We start from the raw sequence: 26338 nt of genomic DNA on the forward strand, positions 1-26338 counted from the left end.
GCGAGCTGATGGGCAGACGCGACAGCGGCTGCAGGATGGGGAGAACGAAAGAAAAACATGGGCCCATCTTCCAGTATTTCTGTTGTAACAAACAAACCACTAACACCTTGTATTTTGCTACTTTATGATCTTTAAAAAGCCCTTTATCCAGAAGAAGCCACACCCATTTTCCTTAAAAATGAAATAATGTGGAATGGACCCCAAACCAAGTGGACCACAGAACACATTTCTGATGTGTATCTCTTACACTGATGATGTCACCATGGGTTTCTTAAGGGTTATTTCCACCTCCTTGTTCATCCTCTGCGTCATATTTGAACTTTCCCTCACATATTTTTCTGTGTTTTTTAACAGCAAAGCATCTACAAAAATACACATCTAAACAAAAAAACAAAGAAAAACACACAGAAAGCCAATACAATGGACTGACTTTATAGTGTAGCAAATGTTCTAATTAAGATGTGATTATCACCTTCTAGCCTCACATGCGTCTCCTTTAACTGGGTTTCAAAGATGAATGCACAAAAGCTCAACTGTCCTTTTGAGACAAACGTGATTTTTCACCACAGTTGAGTTGTTTTCACAATCTGATGTTCAGATGTAGGGAAAACAAAAACATGAATTTCTGGTAATTGACTTCCTGACAACTTCACAGTACAACTTCTGTCCCTCATTTATGCACAAAACTTCTGCAATTCAAACCACTGCTATGCAGTGGCTGCAGCAACATTAGCCGCTTCCTCTGAGCTTCTAAATCCAATTAAATCTTTTGGCAAGAAGTTCTGCGCTTGAATCTGTCAGTTTGCCTGGACCATTGTGCTTCTGTGAGCATGCTACCTGTATGCTTCAGCTCCCCCAATTCAGACACACACGTCCAAAGATGTTAGGAGAATTTAATGATGTAGTAAGTGTGAAGATGGTAATCTGTCCATTACATTCAGCTCAGCCAGCTGGAATAAGCTCCAGATCTTTGGGATCAAAGAGGACGTAGAGCATAGAAGGAGGCATGGATGTGACACACAGTGCCAGGTTTCCATTAACCCTTGTGCTATCTTAGATGACCCCACCCTTACATTGACGTGTTCTCCCTACCATGACAAAGGTGGATAAAGGTGGAAAGATTTCATGTAATCCATGGACACCAGTGAAGATCACAAATCATTGAAGAAAAAAGGTTCAGCGCACTGTCTAGTGGGTCTAGATGACCCAACTCCCAACGTTAAAGTGCCTAAGATAGCACAAGGGTTAAGAAACATCAAATGCTGCTTTTGAAGAAGACAAAGTCAAAGTCCAACTGCAGCTCTCCCTACATGTTATGGGTCGCTGATGACTGATTGGATATTTGGTGATGAAGACAGGAAGATTGTGTTCATTTTCCTGAATTTGGGCAAATTATTTCTTGATCTACAACCCTCCAGAGTGATGTAGAAAACAATTATGGACAGAGCGTTCCGATGAATTTACTAAGAAACACAGATGGTGTCAATTTAATGGGAACTCCTATAAAAAACACTCAAAAAGAGGAAGATGACTTACTGGATGTTTCTGTAGAACTGCCTCACACCCATCTTAATCCACTTTCTACGTGTGTGGATGCCTTCAACAGAACCTCTGCAGCCACAGGTTCTGATGTGGAAACTCATCAGCAGCCTGGTTTTGGTGGATTTTTGACTGAACTGTATGAAAACTGCTGTTTATGCCCTAAAGCCACACCTCAAAATGCCTGTGATGGTCGGATTCAAACCAGACAGCTATTAGGCTAAGTTCAATCAAACTTCCATCAGAAAATGATGCAGGTGACAGGTCATAGTGAACACTTAAGCAACAAATAAGGGTAAGTAAGGGTGAAGTAGGTGAGACGCAGGCACATTGTACAGATTTTCATTTTTAACCCTTCCAAACACTTCACACTGCGCAGAGTTAGTGCTGTTCATGTAATAAGTGTGGGCTCCTTTCATGCAGAAAGAATGTTAGAATTTAGGGTATTAGGCAACCAGAGTGTACTCTGTGTCAGCGTCCTGCGGGCACTTAGGTATCACCTGCACACCCCATGCATGCAGCATTTGCACACATTCAGCAAGGAGCCAGTACTCACACCATGTTTGAAGAAAGTGAAGAATCAGCAACCCAGTGCACCTGCAGATAAGGTAGTGCTTCCTTATTGAAATTCTGCCAAAGCTTCACTATGTTAGCATCTTTCCACTCCCCTTCACGCAAATCAAAGTACTTAAGTTCATTTGATCCTTATTCCTAATGACTCTAATGTGGCGTGTATTGTATGCACACCTGAGTACTCCTCTTATTTTATTTTCTAACTTATGTTAAATGAGTTAAATATCTTTTTATCTTTGTTCCATATTAATGCTTGAATCAAATTAAATCAAAATTGAGCCACATGGCATAAGGCCACTGTACGACAGCATCACCAAGTGTGAGGAACTTCCACCATCCTAACAAATACTTAACAAAACACTTAGCACACACACCACAATGGTCCATTTTAATGATGTCCCTAAAGTTGGCTGTACGAGCCTCAAGGCCTGTTCACACCGGGACGAATTTCGCCGGCGATTTTCGCCGACGTTTAACGCCTCGTGACTAAACAAAGGGCACCAACGAGAGTGTGCACACCGACGCGAAAAAACGCCAGGCGTTAAAGCCTCAAAAAAAAAAAACGCCTCGGGTTCGTTTTTTTTTTCGACGCGTCGCGTCGAAATCTACTCGACCAATGAGAACGGCGCTTTTGCTCACGTGTCTGGAGCTTCTGAAGTTACAGTAAAACACAACTTGGGGGCGCTCAAACACAAAACTGCCTTGCTGAGCACACATACCAGCGAAGAAGATAGACGCCAAGTAGCCTCTACACTGCCGCGAAGCAATAATGACGGACATTCTAAAATATCCCCGAACCAAAATATCCCCACCAGTTGGAGCAACTGGTGCTTGAAATATTCATGTTTTCTTTGTTTGATTCTGACAAGCGCGTAAATACTTGCTCTCTTCTTCTGAGTGAAAAGCGACTTTAAGAAGCGTAAAGTTGCGCAGCGCCACCTTGTGTACAGGAGTATTTCTGTTTTACATTAAGCGCCATCTAATGTCAGGGAATGAAATTGCATGTTCACTCCACTCATCGTCAGCGAAAATCGCCTGGGTGTGAACACAAAAAACGTGGCGAAAAACGCTGGCGAATAACGCCTGGCGAATATTCGTCCCGGTGTGTACGGGCCTCCAAGGGAAAGACCAACTCCAACGAAAATCATGTTTTTAAAACATGCTCTGTTACCGTTTTTTCTCATGATGAAAAATATAAAAGTTGCATTTCTGAGTATTTCTTTCTTTAGACTGTGGTGAATTAAGAGCAGATTAATTTGAAAAAGCTCTTAGTTCTGATACATCCTCTTACAGAAAAATAATGCGCTTGACGTCTTTTTTCCTCGTCCAAGATGGCATCTGGCTATAAAGTGTACAGCTGGAAAGCTCTGATATTACTCGCCATTTTTGCTGCACCGCTAATGTTAGCTTGGGGTTGTGAGGGCTGTAAGTTAGTGGGAGAGGGTGTAAACAAAGGATCATGGGAGCAAGCGGAGGCTTCCTTCTGGGCCAACTCCTGCCGCTTTGCAGAAACTATGTCCTAGAAAATGATGCAGGTTTTTGATTGGTCGTCCTTGAATTCTAGACACCAGAGGCCCTCCTCCACCTTTTGTGGGGCAGCCAGAGTTCAGAGGTAGAACTACCTTGAGGGTCGATTCCCGCCCATGTGTCAAAGTGTCCTTGGGCAAGACATTGAACCTCACATTCTTCCTGGTGATTAAAGCTTGGTGCCAGTGTTCGGTGCCGGAGTCACCATCAGTGTGTGAATGTGTGTGTGAATGGATGAATGGGACTGTAACGCACTTTCAGCTTTCTAACAAGGTCATACATTTGCCCTGTTCTCTACCTGCAACAATGCTTTGACGTGATCTGACCCTTAACCACCATCAGCGTCTATCCTCTAGGGTTTATACATCAACAGTCCAAGCTTATCCAAAGCACACAAGACATCATCGATGGAGAGCCTCACCACCAAAAATGCATGGACCTAATTTATGCACATATTTCAGTAACTTCACTTACAGTCCTCTCCTCTCCTTATTAAACTAACTATATTTTTTCAGATACGTTTTTAGTAAATCCATTGTTCATTTATTAAATGTATAGTTTTGTATTTCTTTGTAACATGGGTGACAGGCCTACGTTTTAAAGGGCAGAATGACACAGGTCATCCCAAGTAAAACAGCATGTTGCATTGCCATACTTTCAGTTTGTGTCATTGATCTGCAAAGCCTCTATTTTCCCTGCCTGCAAAATCTCTTGAGTTTCTTTTCCTTGAAAATTACAACACTGCGTTTTCTTGTGATTTTCCAGGTTCTAGGGAAAAGTTCATGACGTGTTTTCCTTTTTTTCTTTTGTTATCCCTCCTGACGTTAGAGGAGCTACTGTAGGAGAAAGGAGAACCCCAGCCAGTGTGAGTTTTGCATTGCACAGCACCACCTGCAGGCCAAACCTATGAACTGCACGCGCTGAATAAATGCAGTGACTGAAATTCCACAACATTAGCGCCGCTGCCATGTGCGCCCTTTTCCTCCTGCTGACTCACTGCTTTGTGTTTACTATTTTTGAACGATTATAATGACCATAAAGTGCATTTTTCTCGCCATAAGCAGTAGAATGAAGGATTTGATTCGGTCGGATGAGGTGGGGGGTGGGGGGTAAATGGGGGCATGGCAAGTCATTAGAAACAAATTCCCGTTTTTTCCTAGTTTCTGAGTTTGAATGAGTGAGCCTCTTTCTTCTCACTCTGCCCCCTTTTTAGTCTCCGTTGCTCCTCCTTACACCCCCCCCCCCCCCCCCCCCAAAACCTCCCTCCTCTTATCAAAACAACAGGCCAATCTGTCCCATCCCGGTAAGAGCGGTTTGGGAGCCGCAACGACCAGAAACGAAGTTGTGCGCGCGCGCGCATGCATCTGGACGGAATCACAGAAACGCAGCAGAGTTCCCGGTTGTTGGAGGACATCTAAAACACCTTAAGACATTTGACTGATTTTCATATACCTTATTTTTTTCTCTCTGACATTTTTTAAAATATGAATGAAACCCTGAGAAGTGGATGTGGAGAGGATTATTTATGATTTTTTACACGTTATAATGCATTTATACATTTGTATATGAATTATGTCAGGGTGATTTGTAGGCGACACATGCACAGCACCTCATCTGAAGAAAATTAAGCGATTCATTTTGATGAATGAGAAGAACTTAGAGCGCATTCATGAGAGTCCGGCAAACTTTGCGAAAACTTTTTCTCCGCGTGGATCGGAACCGGAGCTGACCGCATCCCCTCTGGTGGACGACCGAGAAGACTTCAAGCCAAGGTAAGTGGCTGCGGGTCGGGGATCTGGACCGGCGACACGCCTCCTAGTTGACCTGCATATGTCTTTTTCACTTGAAAAAAAAAAAACAGTCAGTTTGCACCCTGAGAAGAAGATGCCATGATTGCTGGAAATTTGAAATTGATTTTAGGATTGGACTTTTTATATTTTCCCGTCATCCGCCGTTTTATATGTTTTAGCCCAACTTTCTTGTCTTTGATTTACATGGTAAAATACAACTTCCCATCTTTCTTGACATAGCCTTTAAGTATTAATTAGTTACTTGCTCTGCGTAATTTCTGATCCAATCAGAAGGCTTAATTTGCTTGCGTTGTTATGAGCGCAAATTTTGATGTAAAGTGCACTCATGGGAATTACTTTCATTTAGTAAATATTTCAGAAGCCCTTTTCTTTTCTTTCTCTTCTTTCTATTTAGTTATTTTGTTGGGATCATTGGGTTTTCTCTGTTAGATGTTCTTCATTCAGAAGCAAAAATGTCAACAAAAGCCTAATTCAGCAAAAGTAATCCAAATGAACATCTGTCCCAGTCCTCTGACACATCCTCTTCCTATGTCCACCTCTCAGTCTGCGAATATCCTCCCACTGTTGGCTCGTCTAGTGTAAAAACCCACTCAAGGAATGCCCATCTGTGAGCTGCAAGTTGAGCATTCCTCACATTTATTCCCTCATCGAAGAAAAGGTTTCTTCCTTTACATTAAATCTACTCACAACTGGAGCTGCGTTTTTGTTTTACCATGAAGTTTTATGTTCAAGAAAGCAACACGTGTGCCAGAACTGGAAAAACAGAGGTTCCTCTCACCGTCAAGACTTTTTTTTAATCATGACCCTGCATGAAGAGGTTCCACCTGTACTGGACCCTCAATATATAATTTGTTCATTTGCAATTTGAAAGCTATAGTCTTTCATCAGCAAAGGTGTGAACTTTTTGTTTTTCTAAAGGCATCCAAACTACTAACCGGGTCCTAACCTCAGCCTCCAGGCAGTTCCTCTATTTATTCCAGCTTTGTGTGCATTGAGGACGGCTTTTACAATTTAGTGATTTCAGTGGGTCACTCTATAAAAAATCAAAGATGGATGACCTACTGTGACTTTGCATTGCTGCTGTTAATGTCAAAACATGTAGAAAAGGTAAAAGTTGCTGCATGCTACAACTGCAAACTCATCAGTTCCCTTCCACACAGAAGTCTACCACTTAAACACAGGAAGCCATTCCAAGCCTGGCCTCCATTAGAGCTCACAACAACTCTCACGTGCTATTTCTACTCTCAGCAAGGGGGCTTCATTGTATAGCTCCTCAGGGCTTAAGGCTGGCAGAATATAACTACTGAGGCTTAGGGAGAGTGCTTATTCATAGCCCCTCCCTCCACACACCATCTACCTCATGTATTCTGCCATAGTTTTTTCCAGGTTGCCTTGGTGAAAAAGCACCCAGGCAGTGCTGCAGTAAAAGTACAGTTCTGGATGTCAGCGAGGTCTTTAAGTTGATTCCCACTACGTCATCCAGAGCCACTTACAGGAAGGTGTTAACACTTGTGTGTTTGCAGAGGTTATTTCATTTCTTTAAGCTGCAGAGCAGCCACACTTGAAATGTGATCTTTACTGTTAGGATTTCAAGGTTATTTTTGGATGTAGCAATTTACCTTAATATGTTGTTAATTCAAAGTCCAAGGGGGCTCCATATCACAGTTTGTTTTCTAAGATAGGTAGACGTGAAAGCTCATCTCAGTTCTGGTCTTCCTGCAAGTGAACCCTGGTCAGGTTCAATGACAGTGTAAACACAGACGGAACTATTCAATGGACAAAAAGATAGAAAGTAAACTAAAAAGAGTTCTTTTAGTAAAAGAGTATGAAATGCAAGAAAGAAAACATGGCTGGGTACATTTAAAGAGGCAACAATGACTAAAAGCTTGGACAATATCCTGGCAGTAAACTTATTGAAAGTGGTATTTATAAATATATCTGATAAGTAGGTGATTATTATAGCTAAACTGCCCATTTTTTTGTAGATTTTTCTCCTAGATTAAACTTTAACTTTAACTCAAACAGCTTCAAACAATATAAAAAGATCGAAACAAAATGACGTAATGACCAATCCAATAAAATCGCAACAATATTCAAAGTTAAGCTAAAGGTAGATTTACAAAAGTCTATGCAATATACAATATACATATACATATATATAAAATATATATATATATATATATATATATATATATATATATATATATATATATATATATATATATATATATATATATATATATATATATATATATATATATATATATGTATATTGATAGGACAAATATAGATTTAAATTTGTTGGCATTTTATAATTGGGCCATGCCTGTTGAAACACTGTAAACTTGTCTTCCTCTAAATCAATGGTCCCCAACCTTCTTAAAATCATGGACCGGTATGACGTCACGCTAAATTTTCACGGGCCAGTGCCGGTCCGCGGCCTGGGGGTTGGGGACATAAATACTCTAAATCCAACACGTCTATCAAGGGGCCATGCAGAATGCTATGGATAGTCCGTTATCTTGTAAGAGGAAGCCATTTATTTTAGAGCTCTGCTGATTACAGCCTGTTGGCAGATAAATGAAGTGTTAGCTCCATTAGTCCTTCAAGCCTTCTTAAAATGAATTGGTCTAAAGTAAATTGAAGACCCACTCAAATGAAAATGGTGTTTTTAACATGTTCTTGTGGCCTTTTACAGATGATGAAGGACATGTATAAAGAAAGTTAAGATAACAATTGTCTGACTATTTCTTCATTTCAAATTGTGGTGAATCGGTAGCAGCCAAAAAACTACTGTTTGAAAAAGCCTTTAGCAGTGACATAGGCGCTACAATCAATGCAAGTCTTCATTTTCCTTGAACGAGCTGGCATCTGAATGGACAGCCAATCACATAATGTGACATCAGCACCAGTCAAAGGACCCCGAACGGTTGTTATGGTCATGGTACCTACACCGGTAATGTTAGATTGGGGTGTGAGGGGCTGTAAGCTAGCGGGAGAGAGTGTACACGAAGGGGTGATGGGAAATTAAGTAATGCTTAGCAGTGTCAACTAGAGGCAAATTTCTGATGAACTCCTGCCGCTCTGCAGAAACTATGTCCTCGAAAGCAACACAGGTATTTTCAGTATAATCATAAGTAAAAGACCTTCGGAGAATGCTTTGAAAAATAAATCAAAAGATGATTTGAGTGGGACTTTAAAATATTTTCTTTGTCACTAATTTCTTAGAGAGAAAGCTTAGAAAAGTGACTGCAAATCAAATTTTAGTCGAATTCAAAGTTTATAAATGATTGAAACTAAAAAGGTCATTTCATCTGGGCTTCCTTTAGCTGTCTGTGGGAGGGGCAGAGTCACTGGCTGCTAGTGGTTTGAAGCACATTTAAATTAGGGTTGGGCGATGTCCCCTAATTTGGCCGTTGACGATGTTTGCTGTCAACCATCGGGATGGACGATGACATCATCGGGGGGGGGGGGGTATTTTTACATTTTTCGTTCTTATATAACTGCTATTCGTTATTTTGCTTTTTTCATTTTATCTCCCAACTAATGGTTAATCCGCGATGATCCAGTATAAACTGAGGGAAGTGACTTTAACAGAAAAAGTAACAAGCAAAATAGAAAAGAAGTGGTCCGCTCCCGCACTTAACTAGCGAAGTGGACCGGCGGAGGGCGGATTTACAGCTTTATGTTTGATGGGAAGGGGGGGGGGGTACATGAGCGGTATGTGTGGGAGATTTAAGACTGCGATCCGTCCCGCAGCTCTAGGGGTACGACGAGCTATCAAACTCAGAACCGGGTCTAAACGTGTGTCTGAGCACAGTTCGGATCGTCAGCAGACACACAGCGGTTTGAGCTTCAAAGCAGAAATTTCGCTCAGTCCTTAGAAAACATTCAATCAATGACGTGGATTTGTGTTTCCAGTCGTGTCCCGACTAAATAAAGGCTGATGTTATTCACAGGATGCAGCGCCACCCAAAGCTAATGTTGTTAGCCCGTGTTAGCATACTGCTAATCCTGGCTTCGTTCAGAAAAAGCACTGACCACACGGATTAAAATTTAAATGATGAGCGAACAGGTGTTTCATAATAACCGTAACATTATTAAAAGCACGTTTAGAAGATCGTCTCGTATTTTACCGAGCTGACATGTCAATGTATATAGCTGCTCGGTGCTGTTATCGTTTTGTATTGAATTGTTACCTTCAATAAAGTTTGGAAAAAAAGCCGCTCGGCGGAAGTTGTATCCTCTTCCGGTTTTCAAACTGCGCATGTGCGAATACTGCGCGTGTGCGAATGATTTATTCCGACCGAAATTGTGACCTCAGTGAACGTTTTTATATTCTGAAAACATTTTTCTGGGCCCATGTACACGGTTGGATTCTAATCCGACCGTTGATCCCATCAAGATATTTTGTACATGTAACCGCGGCTTATGATGTCGACGCGCAGGGGCGTGGCATCACGATGGTGGTCTCTCCATCGGGATGTCAGTCACCCATCACGATGGACGATGATATCGTCCATCGGCACAACCCTAATTTAAATAGATAGTTTTAACCTGCTTAGTGTATTTTTATGCCATCTGCATAACCTGTAACTAATTAGTGCCTTTTTTAAAGAATCTTTTCTGATTTTTATTCACAAAATAGAACAGGACTTAGTTCGCCTTGATTTGTTCTTTGAAACAAATTCTCAGCTCATCTGAAAAAATACATGAAAAGACAATGTATTGATCCAATCTGGACAATATGTAAAAGATATTTATGCATTACTCAGATCGCAACACATCCTGATTCTCCAAAGCAGGAATGCACTGAACTGCAAATAGAAGTTGTGTTTCTGCAACACACCAGTAAACTGTAGAAAAATTATACATCACTCTAGTATGACCTAAAATTAGTACTAATTGTATTGAAGCACTAACCAGTTTGCTTCTATTTTCCCTTTTAACTTTAAAGAAGAGCAAAGACATGAGAGGATGCACACACTACAAGAAAATCTTTGCACACTTTTAAGGAGAATGTAAACCGTCTTTTTACCACCTGAGCAATAGTTTGATAGCACCTAGAAGGTGAAAAAGGTATTGCTTTAGGAAGAGGAAAAAGGAAGGGAAAGGTGTCAAACGTAGCACACTCTGGATCCAGCAGCATCCTAGCTTTGCCATTTGTTGCTCTGCTCACCTCTATTCATCTGTTTAAGTAGAAATGGATTGCAGCTCAGTGGGTGGTGTTTTTGTTTCACTCCAGCCTTTAGAATGACAAAGCTTCCACATCAAGAGCATGCTGCCATCACAAAGTGGGGAGGGGGGCTATGAATGGGAAGAGGTGAAGAAAAGCTGGAGTGAGGAGGGTCAGCTGCTGCGGCGCTCCAGCTTTCAAAATCCACTCGTCCTTATGTTTCATTCAGTGTCATTCAGAGTAGCACAAGGCTGCATGAAAGGGTACACCTATAATTAAATGCAGTTTAGCCACCAAAAAAGAAAAAAAATGGGTTCCATTATAATTTTTTTAATTGATTTTCTAAAATTTGTTTGCAAGTTTTTCTTAAAAATTCTGCATTTACTGTTTATTCTTGAAGTTTATTAGAACAGTTTGACCATCAAAAGAATCATATAGTTGAACCAAACTTGAGAATCATTGTCCGGCCCCCTTTCACATCCCCTCTTCTCATTGGTGGAATAGGGAGTTTTGCATGTGATGTCACAGACTGCCAACAGTCACAATGCCTGGGGGGTATTCCAGGGGGGTATTCCAGAAAGCAGGTTATGCTAGCTCCCACGGTAAGTTTGAGGCTAAGGAAGTGGATAACCTCAGCTTTAAGTTCCAAAAATAGAGGTATGTTTCAGGGTAGGTCAAGTTGCCATAGCAACTCATGCTCTGAACATAACCTGGTCTGGGGCAGGTTTAGTTGAAGGTTAGTTTGTTTTCAGAGAGGTGCAGCAGCATGGCGTGTCCATTTGAAGATGATTTAGTGGATGAAGAAGCTCAGATAATACTTTTTCCACCGTGAGAGGGTGATAAGACCACATATGGATGTTGGAAAGATAAACTTTTTCACTTTGATCTAACTTAGTTATTTGCTTCAGTTAAGATAAATCATTTTTTTTGTTAAGTCAATTTAAAAATAAAATGTAGTTATCAGACATTTATTTTACTTTCATTCAAATTAATTCAATTAAGTAGGTGTAACTTTGGTGCTGCTTTTAAATCGGCACCGCAAGGGATTGTGGGATACCATTCCCTTTGCCTGTCTGGACTGATTTGGGTTTAAGTGTGGCTTTTTGACCAAATGTGTTTAGTTGTATAGCTGTTTTACTGTGCTTTTCCGTGTTTTGTTGAGTTATTTTGTCCTACTTTGCTTAAGTCTCTGCACCATGAGTGAGAGGGAGGGAGAGAATGAGGAGTTTAAATAGCACCCCTTTTGTCTGGTGCAGTAAAGATAGTTTCAGAAATTCTCTAATTAAATAAATGCAGTTATGGTATTGTTATAAAAATGAGTATATCTGCCGGTTCAAACTTAATCATATGAGAGTTCAAGAATTATAATTCATTAAGATGGAAAAAGTATTAATTGAATTGGAGTAATATTAGTTAGTAAATTTGAGTTGTATAAACAATTATTGAATCTTATAGACGTAAGAAATTAGGTTGAATACATTTTACTCAATTACTTGTTACCAATAGAAGTAATTCATTTAAGGTGGCAAAATTGGATAAGTTTTATATATATATATATATATATATATATATATATATATATATATATATATATATATATATATATATATATATATATATATATACAGTAAACCCTTGTTTTTCGCGGGGGTTACATTCCAAAAAGAACCCGTGATAGGCAAAATCCGTGAAGTAGAAACCTCTCTTATTTTTTCTTTTTTTTTTTTTTACAATTATTATACAATTAAATAGTCTATTATACATTGAAAAGAAAGAACAAACCATTTTACAGGCTCAAGCATTTCTTTCACAAATAAAATTACTTTATATTTTTCAACAAATAACTTCTGTACTGTACTGTCAAATAATAATTTTACTCATCAATGTGAACAGAAGGCTTCAAATCGCGGAGATTAGCCCCGCCCACCGCGACCCGAGTAATTGGATTAAACTGGAGAAAATTTAAAATGATTATGAAAAAAATACAAAGTATAGTCGGAAAAAAAGCGACTCAGGTGTATTTCACTGCTATTTATTAGACTGAGCCGCTCTGCAGTGTTTTCTTCTTTTGAAACCTGCGGTGCAGGTGTGTTTGTTCGGGAGAAGAACATAGTGATTGGCAGTTGTTGTTGCTCTCTTTTTCTATAGGTTTTAGAGAAACTCGAAATTGCAAGATGATTTGCACGTACGTGTTGTAAATTTGGCAAGCTGTTTTACGTACGTGTACATATTAAACTGCAACGTTACTGACGCACAGGTAGAGAAGAAGCGGAGTGACTTTTTAGCCAATCAGAATGCAGAACTCAATGCACGATGCAAATCTGTGAAGTAGCGAAACCGTCAAAAGTAAACCGTGTTATAGTGAGGGATCACTGTATATATATATATATATATCACAAGGAAAATGGAAACAAGATCAGAAACTCGTGTGTTTACTTTGTCTGTTCTTTTTCTACAAACGCTTTCTTTTGTTGATGCAGCCGTGTTACTTTTTTGATGGTTTTATAATCTTCATATCCCGTCATTAATCTCCGACTCCGTCTCACTGAAGTGTGGCGCTCTCTTTTTTTCTCCACGCGTTTCCATGGTGACTCCAGAAATCAGCGATCTATTGAGAATGTCTTTATGTACCTGCCGTGCACGTGCATTAACCCAGGGTTACCAAGTTGAGCGTAATTACGCTAACTCATATCCGGTCTTTTGGAACCGACATACCCAGAGTAAGCAAGTTCAGGCGGATTTCAGCCAGAGTTCAGGCTTAAAGTCAGGCTAGTGTAAACATGCTTCCTGGAATAGCCCCCCAGTCTGCTGTGGCTTCTCCCTCCTGCTCCGCCCACTCACCTGTGCTTCCTGCTGGAGTCCACAGCTGGACGCTGTTAGTTGATTGGGCTATATGTCTATTTAAGCCACCTTGTCTTATATCTCTGTGTTGGAGCGTTTTGTCTGCTACTCCGTGGTTTTGGTCTGCTGTTATTAAAGTCTTCAAACTTGGCCTTTTGCATCAAGTTTTACTCTGCATCTCGGTTCTTGAGCTGTAAACTGTAACAAGATCAAGTTAGCTTTGATGAATCAAGAGAAAAGAGAAAGCATAAACTGCAGTTTAAAATGATAGAATGTAGATGTGTGCTCCTGTGAGTATGGTGGCCCTGAATGCAAATCAGCATTACATTTTAGATATCAAACCATATTTCAGAAAAAAAAGTAATTTCCAGAAATCAAAATAAAATGTTAAAAAACAAAACACTATAAAAAACTGGAAAAGGTTGGACATCCCATAACACCTGTTTCTGGTTTCTTCTTTTGTTTCATTCACTTTATAAGGGATTTCAGCAGCTCCATAAACACTGATTTTGGCAGTAAATATGGATCACCAGGTCAAATTAAATTAAGCTTTTATTGTAATGACTGCTGGTTTCAACTTAAAAGTGGGATCCTTTTTCAAATAGGGTTAGATCACTGTAATTTAGAGACATCTTGAGCAGTTTACTGGTGGGATGCCTCAACTAGGTTAAGGCTACCCAGCCAATGTGGACAGCTAAACAAAGTCAGAGGATTTTGATTTTGCCTGCATGCTGTTTATACAAGATTCAGAAAATCAGCCATAGGTAGGAATGGAATATTTTGAAACATCTGAAAGGGATACTGGACCTCTCAGACTGAGTTTGGACACCCCTGGACCAGAGCAATTAGAGCCAAGTGTCCGGACAATTGGCTGCAGTCCAGTGTTCCTGGTGTTCCTAATAGTTACCAGATTTGGCAAGGCAGTTTGTGTAGAGACCAATTAAACCACACTTGAATAAGACGTCTGTCGTAGCATGAATTCAGAGTCAGGTTGGTGTGTTTTGGTTTTCCCAGCCAAGTACACAAAGCAGTATTGTAGTATTCCTTGCAGAGGCTGCTTGTTCCAAGTATCACATGCAGAATGGTTCTTGTAGTGGCCAATATCTGAACAAATGAAATTTTGTCCACCACTCCCCTAAGTAGGGTTTAAATTTAGTGCAATAAAGTTCATAGTGTTTGTTCATAGTTCATAGTTATTAGACACGGGTTGTGTTTTTCACATACCTGACATGTTTCGACAGATGTCTTCCGTCTTCATCAGAGTCGTCATCAGATTGGATCTGATGCGCCGCGGCAACATCTGATGACGACTCTGATGAAGACGGAAGACCTCCGTTGAAACATGTCAGGTATGTAAAAAACACAACCCTGTCTGATAACAAAAGAACCAAGAAGTCAGTTAATAATTTGGTGATGGGCTTAGATGAAGCTCCATAAACACTGTTAAACTTTACTATCTCCTGTTTTGGGGTTTTCTATCTGCAGTGAAAAGTACCCAAATGCTGTCAGTGGATAAATATGATGACAGACGTGCATCTGTGGAGCTTCTCACATGTTCCACTCATAGCTAAACAGACCGTTGCTATTCTGACACCATAAGGTCTTTTCCCAAATTTAAAAAGTCTCAAGGAAAAGTGAAGAAAAAAAATGAAACAAATAATTCTACCTGGAAGTAAGACGACTCAATCTCTGATGCTCCGCCTTTGGTGGGTACCGCCCATTTCATGAAGTCAACCTCAGCAGTGTGTCTGCATTTCGCCCACGAAAACAAACACATGTCAAACAAAGATGGATGTGCATGTTGTGCACAAAAAAGGAAAGTGTTTAGCTGATCACCATTAGCTCTGCGGAGAAAGTGGGTGTGTGTGTTAACCTGGTGGGGGGGTGGGGGGGGGGTGTTAGCAGTGCAGACTTTTCCTGGAAGGGGCTGTTCTCACTTTGTGATGTCACAATGTAAAAACCCTCTTGTTTTCATGGATTGAGAGGGGCTGGTGCTCAGAGCGCAGTCTTTTAGAGGAATACTCAGAAATGTGTGACTGGATCAAAATACCGCTTTTGGGCTGTTGTTTGTGAAGAATGAACATTAATTCTGCATGTTATAGGCCCTTTAATGCCCAACAAAACTATGTTTTATTTGGTTCATGACTGAAGTCTTCCAAGACCCCTGATTTCCTTGAGGAAACTTCCTGAATGTCTTTTTATCCAAATCAAATAATTTAATCTGGATCCACTCCTTTTCATCGGAGAACATCCTACATTAAATTACTTCATTTGCTTATTTGGAATAAAAGTCTAGTGAGAGGAGAGAAAATGAGTTTATGTCATTCCTGTTAGTTAGGTACCTCATAATTCAGATCAAATACTTTCCTTGCTCAAATTTGGGCCCAAATGGTCAGAAATCTGCTTTGCAGTTAAACCTTGAGGTTAGATATGTATAACTATATTCAGAACATCATTAACATGCTGACTTAAATGAGATTAGTGGAAGTTATCTGATATGGGCAAATATTTCAGACTTGGCACTTGTCACTTCTAGAAACCCTGCCAGTTTAAGAAAGGAGCCAACTTTCAACTTATTCCCGTTTACTCTCCCTCCTCCAAGAGACCCAGCCAAAGAGGACCAACAATAGTTTGAAATCTGGAAAGTCCTGTAGAATTTAGTAAACATAATAGTCCCAACTGTGACCTGCTAGTCACCCTGACATAAATATATACTGTAAACTTTATGTCCATTCAACTTTAGAAAGACCAGCAAACTTTACTTCTGAACCAGAGTCTTATTCTGAGCAGATGATACAATAATGACCCACAAACACATCAAACATTCACTGAAAAAAGACTCACGGAGCGTGACTCACTCTGTTTTATTTTATGTTTAAACTCTGGTCCTGAGCTGGAACCCTGCTGACAGAGATTTCACTGCTCTCATGTGACTGCTGACACAAACACAAACACACACACACACACGTATTCCTCCAATGTTTGTGATCATGTACACACAATGACTAAAACATGCACACTTTACAGTGAAGGATCCCCTAAATCCCTAATTTGCAGAAAGAAATGCATATTACTGCATGCAGGGCCATTTTCAGAAACAGCAAACCTTATGCTATACACATTTAGAAATGCAATGTGCATTTTGTTGTAATAAATGTGTTGGACTATTTGCAATTTTAACCTTAATTTTCTTTATAAATGCCCTTCATCATCAGTAAAACACCAGTTTCATCAGAGTGAGTCTTTAAGACCAGGTTTCTTCCTCTTGACACATTACACATCGCAGGAGAACTGACCATCTTTGGAATTAACCAATAAAATCCTTAATTGAAAGAGATCTTAATTGTTATGATTGGTGTTGAGTTTTCTCTTCAAAAAAAAGTTCAAAACACTGAGTGAGGTTTATTCAAAGCCTGAACTGAAACTTTTAGAGCTGTATGTACATTTGTGGTTGAAGATTTTGGAGAGATTCTAACTTTTAGCAGTGAGCTTCATCTATTTTTGACCTTCAACCTCTTAAAAGCCAGCAATAGCAAGCCTGCTATCAACACATAAAATTAACATGGTGCCATACAATATTTCTCTCCTGTAGTTAACCATCATTTTCTCTGTCATAGGTAATATTAGTTCAGCCACATTTTGTCTCAAAACGTTGAGATGAGAAAAAACGTCAACAGTTTAAATGAGTTTCTCAATAGTTTACACTCATTGTCAAATTTCTAACTCATCTACTTTTATGTGATTTTGTCATTAAACCATTTCTGATATTAAATATAGGGAATTCCACTCAGGAGGCTGTTAATTATGTTAGAATGTGTTTTTGGTGAATCCTCCAGCCAAAGATTACTGCAAGATTGGACATGCTCACACGCACAACACACACTGGAATAATAAGTCTGAAATGAAAACAAATGCAAAGTTGGGATGATTTCATCAACATCTTCAATTTAAAGTTTAATTTCACCAAACAGGTGCGGACACCTCCTATATGCTGATGACACTGTTCTCATCAGAGGTTATACTTCACTAAGACTTAAACCAGGCTTGGAAGAACTTCTTTTTCCCCTTAATTCATGATTCATTTTTCGGTAGTCTAAGCTAATTGTTAGTTTGACCCTTGCCCGTTGCACTGTATCACAAATCCAGAATGAAAGAGGAGATTCTAAAAAAAAGGCAATTTAGTGACAACAGTAAATGTGAAGAACATAAACTCAACTTTAAGTTCCCAAAGTCTTTCATCAGTTGATCAAAGGAGCACATATTCCCTTCACACTTGTTGTATTATTCATGGATGGAGAGTCTTCTCTGCTTACTTACATTTGTACCTAAAATAGAATTCCAACATGTTCACTTGCACCGGCGGGTTAAAAGAGGTCAATGTAACTCATTTCCACATGCAGATTTCAATTCTGACTCATTCTTTGTTGGTTAAAAACCTTTTGAATGTGAGTATCTGTGTATCTGCATATGCTGGGTTGTAAATGACTGGCTGTTGTTAAGACCCAAGTGCCAGAGAAGGCTTTTGCTCTGGTGTGGCCTACAAGCAATGATCAAATGAGCATGTCTTTATGTCTCAGCCAGAGTGGATGTGCGTGTGCTTCTGCTCATTTCTCTGAATCAGGGTTCTGTCTCAGTTTTCCAACTATTTTTTAGTGTTTTGCTTATTTTTATTTCCTATGTCTGTTTCAGACAGCTTTTTATTTTCCAAATCTCCCTCTAGCCCTCCTTTCTTTTGCCCCTCACCCTAACTATCTTTTACCTCCCTCTCTCATTCTCTCTTTGTATTACTTTCCCTTCCCACCATCTGTCTTTTGTGTTTAGGTGTGGTGTGAAGAACTATTGCCAATTCACAAACACCCACTGGCTTTGTGTATGCTTCTTTTGATGACTTTATTGTTCATCCAGATTTACGTGTCTTAATAATGTGCCTGATGTTGCATGCATGATGTACCTTTTTCTTTTTACATCAGAATGATCAAATGAACACAATCTGGGATCAGGACCTAATAAAAGACACACTTAGACCAAGTCTTGGCTACTTCTGGAACTTGTTACAGCATTGGCAAGTATCACATTGACATAATTGTCCTGAAGGTCATGAGTGAGGCCCACCATGGATCACAACATGTGCTGTTTGGGCCAGAAGTGAGCTTAGCGTCAAAATCCATGTTTGGAATGTTAAATAAAATGTTGAGACCGCCTGTTACGTCCCTCTTCAGAGAGGAAGGAGAAATGTGCAACATAAAAAAATTAAGATAACCTCAAAAAATTGAAGTTAGTCTATCTATAGCTGGCAGCCTCACTCTGAACAAGTTTTGGGACAGAAAATTTGGATAGAGCATAGCTGACGTTTGAATCAGAGTTTCCTTTGCCATCATGGAGAATACCTGCATGAAACGGAGTGACCAAACAACCACTCTTCAATCAAAAGGTTATGAAAGAAAATGTTTTTTACTAATGCAGTTTGTATGAAGTCATGCAAGACATGAAGCATTCTTGAACACTTTCAAAAGCGAAGAGGTCTGTCAAGCTCTTTCCAGAGATATAAACAAATGACATCACAGGGTGGTCCCCTCACCATGGAGTCCATCCAAGCCACTCTTGCAGTGGGTCTCTGTTGGCCTGCCAAACAGATGGCGGTAGCAACAAAACAAGAGGAAAAAAGCTTTAAGCTTAGGATTATGTTCAGACACAACAGAGAATGACTTACCTGTATTCTCCAATAAAAAATGGAAAATCACTTTCTAAAGTCAAATCATTTTATCAACCTCTGTGGGAAGGAAAAGAAAAGAAACTTCACATGAAATGTTCTCTGCAGCATTCTGTGTGTCTTTCGAGGATAGGAGGATAATTAGCAGGGACTGCCAGGTTGTTACAATTCAGTTAAGAAACCTCGTTACCTCCGTTAGTCTGTTTCAGCTTTAGCTAAAAACAACTCAAGTCCGATTACAGAACAAAAGGAAACAAGTTTTGTTGAGTGATGCTTTCTAAAATATTGTTTTCCTTCCTTTTTGTGGTTGTTTTTATTGTGTTTTAGATTCAGATTCACCATACTTCCGACTTTGTTTCACTGAAGGTAGCAGCAATAATTTTCCCGCTGCTACTTTGTCAAAATGAAGGTCCAACAAAGTTTTTACCATGCTCTTGTGCTGTGTAACATTTTTGCACTGCTTTTCTGATCTGAATTTTTTTTGTTTCTATCTACAGATGAAGTGTCAGAGAGTCCTAACTTATTTGAGGATATGTGGGACCACTATGTTTGGTGTGTCTCTCCTTGTGGGCATCTCCACTGCCTACATCATGGGCTACCAGTTCTTCACTACCGCCCAAAATCACCTTTCCTTTGGCTTGTATGGGGCCATATTGGTTGTCCACCTCATTATTCAAAGCCTTTTTGCACTCCTAGAACACAGAAGGATGCGTCGTTCCTTAGAGACACCAATCAAACTAAATAAATCCTTGGCACTGTGCATCGCAGCATATCAAGAAGACCCAAACTACCTAAGGAAATGCCTAGTTTCAGTGAAGAGGCTGACGTATCCTGGGATAAAAGTGATCATGGTAATCGATGGAAACTCTGAAGAAGACTTGTACATGATGGAGATTTTTAAAGAGGTCATGGGATGGGACCGATCAGTCACATACGTGTGGCGAAGTAATTATCATCACAGAGGCCCAGAGGAGACTGATGAGAGCTATGCTGAGAGCCTCCAGCAGGTCTCCAGACATGTGCTTAACAACAAGTGTGTGTGCATCATGCAGAAGTGGGGAGGGAAGAGAGAAGTCATGTATACAGCCTTCAAAGCACTGGGAAGGAGCGTGGACTATGTTCAGGTAGGACTAAGTCTTTAAAATCAGTGCATTCAATTATGTTGCTTAAACAGGACTGTGTTAAATTTGTCCTTGGACAGTGCCTTGGCAAGCATTCCTTGATTTAATTTAGATACACTTAGTTTCTTTAAAACAGCACATTCTTTAATCTTTTTCTAAATCTTAGCCATGATTGATCTGTATGTCTAACCCTCTCATTCATATAATCATATAAACATATAATCACATAATAATGTAATTTTGGCAGGCAAAAGCTACTTTATATTTGTGACAGTGCAATTGGGTTCCATAATTAAAGTTCCCATGATATTGTGTACTGTCAAGGTGTGGGTGTTATAACAATAAACACACACAAAAGTGAGAGGAAGTTGTAATCTGAAGGAGGATGCAATGAGGATGCAAAACTCTGTAAGATGACTGGATGGAGCAATCTGGATAAGAATATAGACAGTAAAGAAGCAGAAAAGGAGGGAAGTGGGATGTGCCAATTTAAATATGGTCCCCACAAAGAGTCCTTTGTTTTGCTTTTGGGCAGACGGTGACTGGGTGCATCACGTTGGAAAGTGTAGCTTGACATAGGGCAGTAGGTGATGTCAACGACTTATAACAAATCTGTTTTACAGGGCTCAGCATTACATCAGCTTCATAAAGGAGTGACCAACTGTAAAACACTCTTCAATTAGTATGTCTGTTCTTATAAGAAAATAATGACTTGAAACTGAAATAATAATGATTCAGCTGTTTCATGCCCTTAAAGTATGTGGGGAGCTGTTTGGCTGGTGAGCTGCCGTGTGTGTAGCTGTGGCTTAGAAAATACACAGCGGTTAAGAGCATTTACTGCCGTGCCAAACAGTAAATATGCCTACACAATGGTGAAACACAAAGACCCATTTTTATCCTGTGAGTAGTGATTTATTGAAGAAGTCATGGTCTATGTAGATGTATTCATTGAAACATTATTGAGAACAGTAAAAATTAAACTAAGTTTGGACTGTTGCTGATATTAAAATCCCATAATAATTAGTTTTAACCAGCAGCCCAAATCAAATTAATTACCTTTTATTTATTATTTTTGTTTTTTCCCTAAAATTTACAAATAATAAAGTTTAAATTCATACAAATAACAAAACATTTCTTAAAAATTAAATCTGTCACTACTCAGTTTACCTACAGTTACTACTATTACAGAGGTATCAGTTTTTAACATGGCAAAATTGACAGTCAATTGAAGATCAAAAGTAAATTTAACTTCTTAAGACCTGGTGCCCACATACATGGTCATCACCTTCAGGGTTATATTACCAAAGTATTTAATTCTGCTTAACTGAGGTGACTACGTGTGTAAAGGGTTAGCTCAAATATTGGCTCAGGTCTTAAGAAGTTAGAGACAGAAATCTACTGCCAAGCCTCTTCATCATTTCTGTGTTTGTAATTTAGCATCATGCACCTGCACCTGACTTTGTTCCACCAAAAACAAGTCTGTAACAAACAGTTTAGAAAGACATACCATAATCCTGTCAGGAACCTTTATGCAACACCAGGATTTTGCCACAGAAACGATTGAGCTGGACATCCTTTTTACTATCACCAGGTTCTAACAGGAATAGATCTGTTGTTAATTTTTTTCATCAGCTGATAGAGCTCAAGAACATTTTCCATTATTGGATAAAATAAGAAGAGCATAAGTAAAATAGTGGGCTGCAAATTAAGTAAACAGAACACTTTGTATTTGTTTCAGAGCAGTAAATACGGTCAATACTTGTTATATTTATTGATTTGTTTACTGTTCCCTTGATTTTTTTCTTAAAATACTTCTGGCATGTTACATGTTTTTAACTAATTGGTGTTTTTAATGTTAACACTTCCTCATTTACCATTCACCTTGGCCCCTTTGCAGGTGTGTGACTCTGACACCATGCTGGACCCAGCATCATCAGTTGAGATGGTGAAGGTTCTGGAGGAAGACCCTATGGTAGGAGGTGTCGGAGGAGATGTACAGGTAAATACCATGCATGTGTCTTTTAGAATTTTTTAGGTAGATGATATATACTAAAACATCTTTTGTCCCATGTAGATCCTAAATAAGTACGAGTCATGGATCTCCTTCTTGAGCAGCGTTCGATACTGGATGGCCTTCAACATCGAGCGGGCTTGCCAATCCTACTTTGGTTGTGTTCAGTGCATCAGCGGGCCATTAGGAATGTACCGAAACTCCCTGTTGCACGAGTTTCTTGAAGACTGGTACAATCAGACATTTATGGGGTCCCACTGCAGTTTTGGGGATGATCGTCATCTCACCAACAGGGTTCTCAGCCTTGGTTATGCAACCAAATACACTGCTAGGTCCAAGTGCCTCACTGAGACTCCAGTTACATATTTGCGCTGGTTAAATCAGCAGACTCGATGGAGTAAGTCGTACTTTAGAGAATGGCTCTACAACTCCATGTGGTTCCACAAGCATCATTTATGGATGACTTATGAAGCTGTGATCACTGGCTTCTTCCCATTTTTTCTCATTGCCACTGCAATTCAACTCTTCTACCAAGGAAGGCTCTGGAATATTTTGTTGTTTCTACTTATTGTTCAAGCAGTGGCACTGATCAAGTCATCTTTTGCAAGCTGCCTCAGAGGCAACATCGTCATGGTGTTCATGTCGTTCTATTCTGTACTGTACATGTCCAGCCTGTTGCCGGCAAAAATGTTTGCCATTGCAACTATCAACAAGTCAGGCTGGGGGACCTCTGGAAGGAAAACTATAGTGGTGAACTTTATTGGTCTTATTCCAATATCTGTCTGGTTCTCAATCCTTTTCATTGGGATTATATACACAGTAATCCAGCAGACAAGAAAACCCTTTCCCGAATCAGAGAAGATTGTTCTGATCATTGGGGCAGTGGTCTATGCCAGTTACTGGGTCATGCTGTTGACGCTATATACCACACTCATAAACAAATGTGGGAAGAGGAAGAAGGAAACACATTTTGATATGGTGCTGGATGTTTGACATAGAGACAATACATATCATGTACCACGAACTCTTGTTTTTGTTTACAAAGGATTGCTTTCTGTCTCTTTATTTTATTTTTTTAATAAATTCAGAACAGCTCTGGATGTCAAACTGGTTGATTTCAACCACTTTAGACTGCAGTGACTGTAATTCCTGACTTCAATATATAGATGATGATTAAGTAAAAGTCAATGCAGAGTAATTCAAAAGATGATTAATGGTTAGTCGGTACAGATAAAGGCACGCTACCATGTAATTTTTTTCTACAAACTGCTTTTAAGTAGTAATACTTCTTTTTAAATTAAACATAAATAAAGAAATGAACCTACTTGTAACCAACTTTGATAACTTTGATAACATTTACCAGTGGGTTTAGGTGCCTTGTGGTTGACACAAAAAAAGTATTGGACCTATTATTTATTAGCTACCTCTGGTTGTTGTCATTCTCACTGGGCTTCATCAAAGATTGCGGTTTAGCAGCCATAAAAACTGTCGATGTTTTCAGCCTCTGCTGCTCGGTTTACGCTCTAGCTTGTTTTGTTCACACGGCGTGTGTCTTGGAAATTTTTGGACACCCTTACTGAGCTAAATAAAATACAATTTCCCAATAAAGGAAAACCGAGAAGTGGGCTAGTCTAATGACTCTACAGCTTGAATGATTGTAATCAGTAACCAGCCTTCTGTAATCAGTGTTATTTCAGTCATGAATACTGAAAGAAACACTGTCGTGACTGTATAAATGCCATAAACTAGTGACGAAAGCCACTTTAGGTCTGTTCATCGGAAGTATCTGCTTTAGGGGGTCAGCCCTTCCTGAAATTCCACAAACAGGACATTTTGTGGGCACAGTGCCACTTAGGGTACTGTGCTATAGGTGGGATGGTGTGACCCACACTTTGGGCCTATAAAACTCTCCCACTCGTTTGAAGGCAACAAATGTCACAACTGGAACTGGCAGGAGAATCAAATAGTTACCTTGATTTGTTTCTCCAGAGAGCACTTCTCGTTTGTGATAGACTTAAATGTAGAGTGATATTTATTGTTTAGTGACAGTTACTGCTAATCTGTAGCTGTCATTTACAAGTGATTATTGAAAGTGTTGTTTTTCGATGGTTTGTTCCCTTTTTTTTTAAGCGAATGCAAACATTTGACGAGAATTAGGAATGTGAGACAACAGATAGAGAATGTCAGTAGTTACAGTATTCTCAGTATTATTTCTTCGGTGTCGGTGAGTATGATCTTCATTTAATCGGATGAACCTACAACCACACACCAGGGATCATTTCACCGCTGCTGTGACTCTTTATTTGCATAAAAATCAAGAATGTTTTAAAGTTGGTTGGGTGGAAAATCCGTCCAAAGATTTTGTTTTGCTTTGTTTCATTTCATCTTTCAGTGACTGGGTAAGAGGGAATTTTGTAACACGTTTTGGCTTCTCTGTACTATGAGACCTGCAAAGAGAAGAATAAATGTGGGAGACAATGTTTTCTTTGATGTGGATAAATGTCCTACTTGTTAATGGGAATATGAACGAAGGCACATTTTAGTATTAAATTAAACCAATGTTTGCTATTGACCAGGTGTCAACATGAGTTCAAATATTAAGCACTTTTATGTTTCTCCCATTTTCTGCATCATGCTTGACATAATTAAGATGAAATACCTCAGTATGTTCTCTTGACTTTGCAGTACAATGTCAAGGACGCTGTCGATTCTGAAATGTTTCATTAATTTATTACTCATTTGTCAAGCTGAGTGCAAAACTGCCTCTTTACTGGTATAAATCTACAATGTTTTGTGAATCCGAGCCGGATATTTTTCTGCTTTGGTGGTTCTTTGATGTAGTTGTTTACAAATTTCTATTTTATGCTTTAATGCATTTCGACCCAAAGACAGTTTGTTCTATTTTTGTCTATCTGCCAAAGATTTTGTATTTTTATTCATGTTTTTAGAAGAAAAAAATGTAAATGTTGTGCTTAAAACTGTTCCAACGGTGACTTGTATATTTGACCAAACAATGTGAAACTATGAGTTGGAAATTATGTCTGTGATAACAGTGAAATGCAATTTGTTTGGATAAATTATTGTTTTGTACTTGATAATTAAAACTGCATATTTATTTAAAACTGGTTTAAGAAAAGCACTCTCCCTGCTTTTCAAATTCCAAATATAAAGACAATTAGAAAAAAAAGTTAAAGTAAATTCTTAGTTGTGTAACATAAACTACATATCAACATAATTGTTTGCTGTGTGAAACTATAATATGACATAAAGATGCTCTTTGTTTGCAGGAAGATGTTTTGGGTTTAAATCCTTCCGCTGGTTCTCGTATACTTGTTGTCCTTGTGGCGTCGGAAACACGCATCTGGGGATGAAAAAAGGAATTGGGTGCATGTGTATGTGTCTGTCAGTTACCTGTCCCAGGTGTACCAAATGGGGGGACAATGGAATCCCAGAGTTTAACTTCAGTTTTTTGCACAATATTCAATAAAGACATTAATTTCAAACATTCTGAATAAAAATAATCTCGCCAACTGTTTCACAAAAATGTTGATTTGTTCAACGAGTGACAATGTGTTTGAAAATTTACAGAGAAATCACACATGAAAACTTGTGATATTTTGATCCTTTTAAGTTTGTCTAAACCCCCAAATTAGGAAAACTGAAATACAAAATGATTCAGTCAGTAGTGGTGAGATGCATTTTTTTGGTTGTACTAAAATTGTTTTGTTAAAGTTCTTGAATCCATTTATTTCTCAAAGTTTTCATGTATATACTTTTATTTACGGTCTCATTCCCAAATAAAGCTGCTAATGTATAATTATCTATGTCGATTTTTAAAATTTTGTGGTGTGAAGGTTCGTTTTGACTGAAAAACTAGCTGGAGAATATTAAACGTGATACAGTAGTTTGTCTTTAGTGCCCCTCTAACTGGCTCTGCTTCACACTTTTAGGTCCTCTGTGACTTCCTGTTACTCATTTAAGTGCTTAATAACAAATATAAAGCAATCGTCACTTATTATTGTTAATGGT

The 26338-nt window shown here is 39.1% G+C and overlaps 1 protein-coding gene across 1 annotated transcript; it reads left to right on the forward strand.

Moving 5' to 3' along the window:
• Window positions 1–4963: 4963 nt before the first annotated feature.
• Window positions 4964–26129, forward strand: has2 (hyaluronan synthase 2). Its single transcript, XM_004086643.4, has 4 exons — window positions 4964–5411; window positions 19675–20301; window positions 22196–22297; window positions 22373–26129. Exons 2-4 carry the CDS (start codon window positions 19675–19677, stop codon window positions 23300–23302), a joined length of 1659 nt encoding a protein of 552 aa, XP_004086691.1. The 5' UTR covers window positions 4964–5411; the 3' UTR covers window positions 23303–26129.
• The last annotated feature ends 209 nt before the right edge of the window (window positions 26130–26338 follow it).

Source organism: Oryzias latipes, chromosome 16 (genome assembly GCF_002234675.1).
Source record: "Oryzias latipes chromosome 16, ASM223467v1".
Taxonomy (NCBI): domain Eukaryota; kingdom Metazoa; phylum Chordata; class Actinopteri; order Beloniformes; family Adrianichthyidae; genus Oryzias; species Oryzias latipes.

Coding starts and splice junctions, on each gene's coding strand:
- has2 (XM_004086643.4), top strand. CDS start 19,675: ATGAAGTGTCAGAGAGTCCTAACTTATTTGAGGATATGTGGGACCACT. Junction 20,302..22,195: donor GGAGCGTGGACTATGTTCAG/GTAGGACTAAGT, acceptor GCCCCTTTGCAG/GTGTGTGACTCTGACACCAT. Junction 22,298..22,372: donor GTGTCGGAGGAGATGTACAG/GTAAATACCATG, acceptor TGTCCCATGTAG/ATCCTAAATAAGTACGAGTC.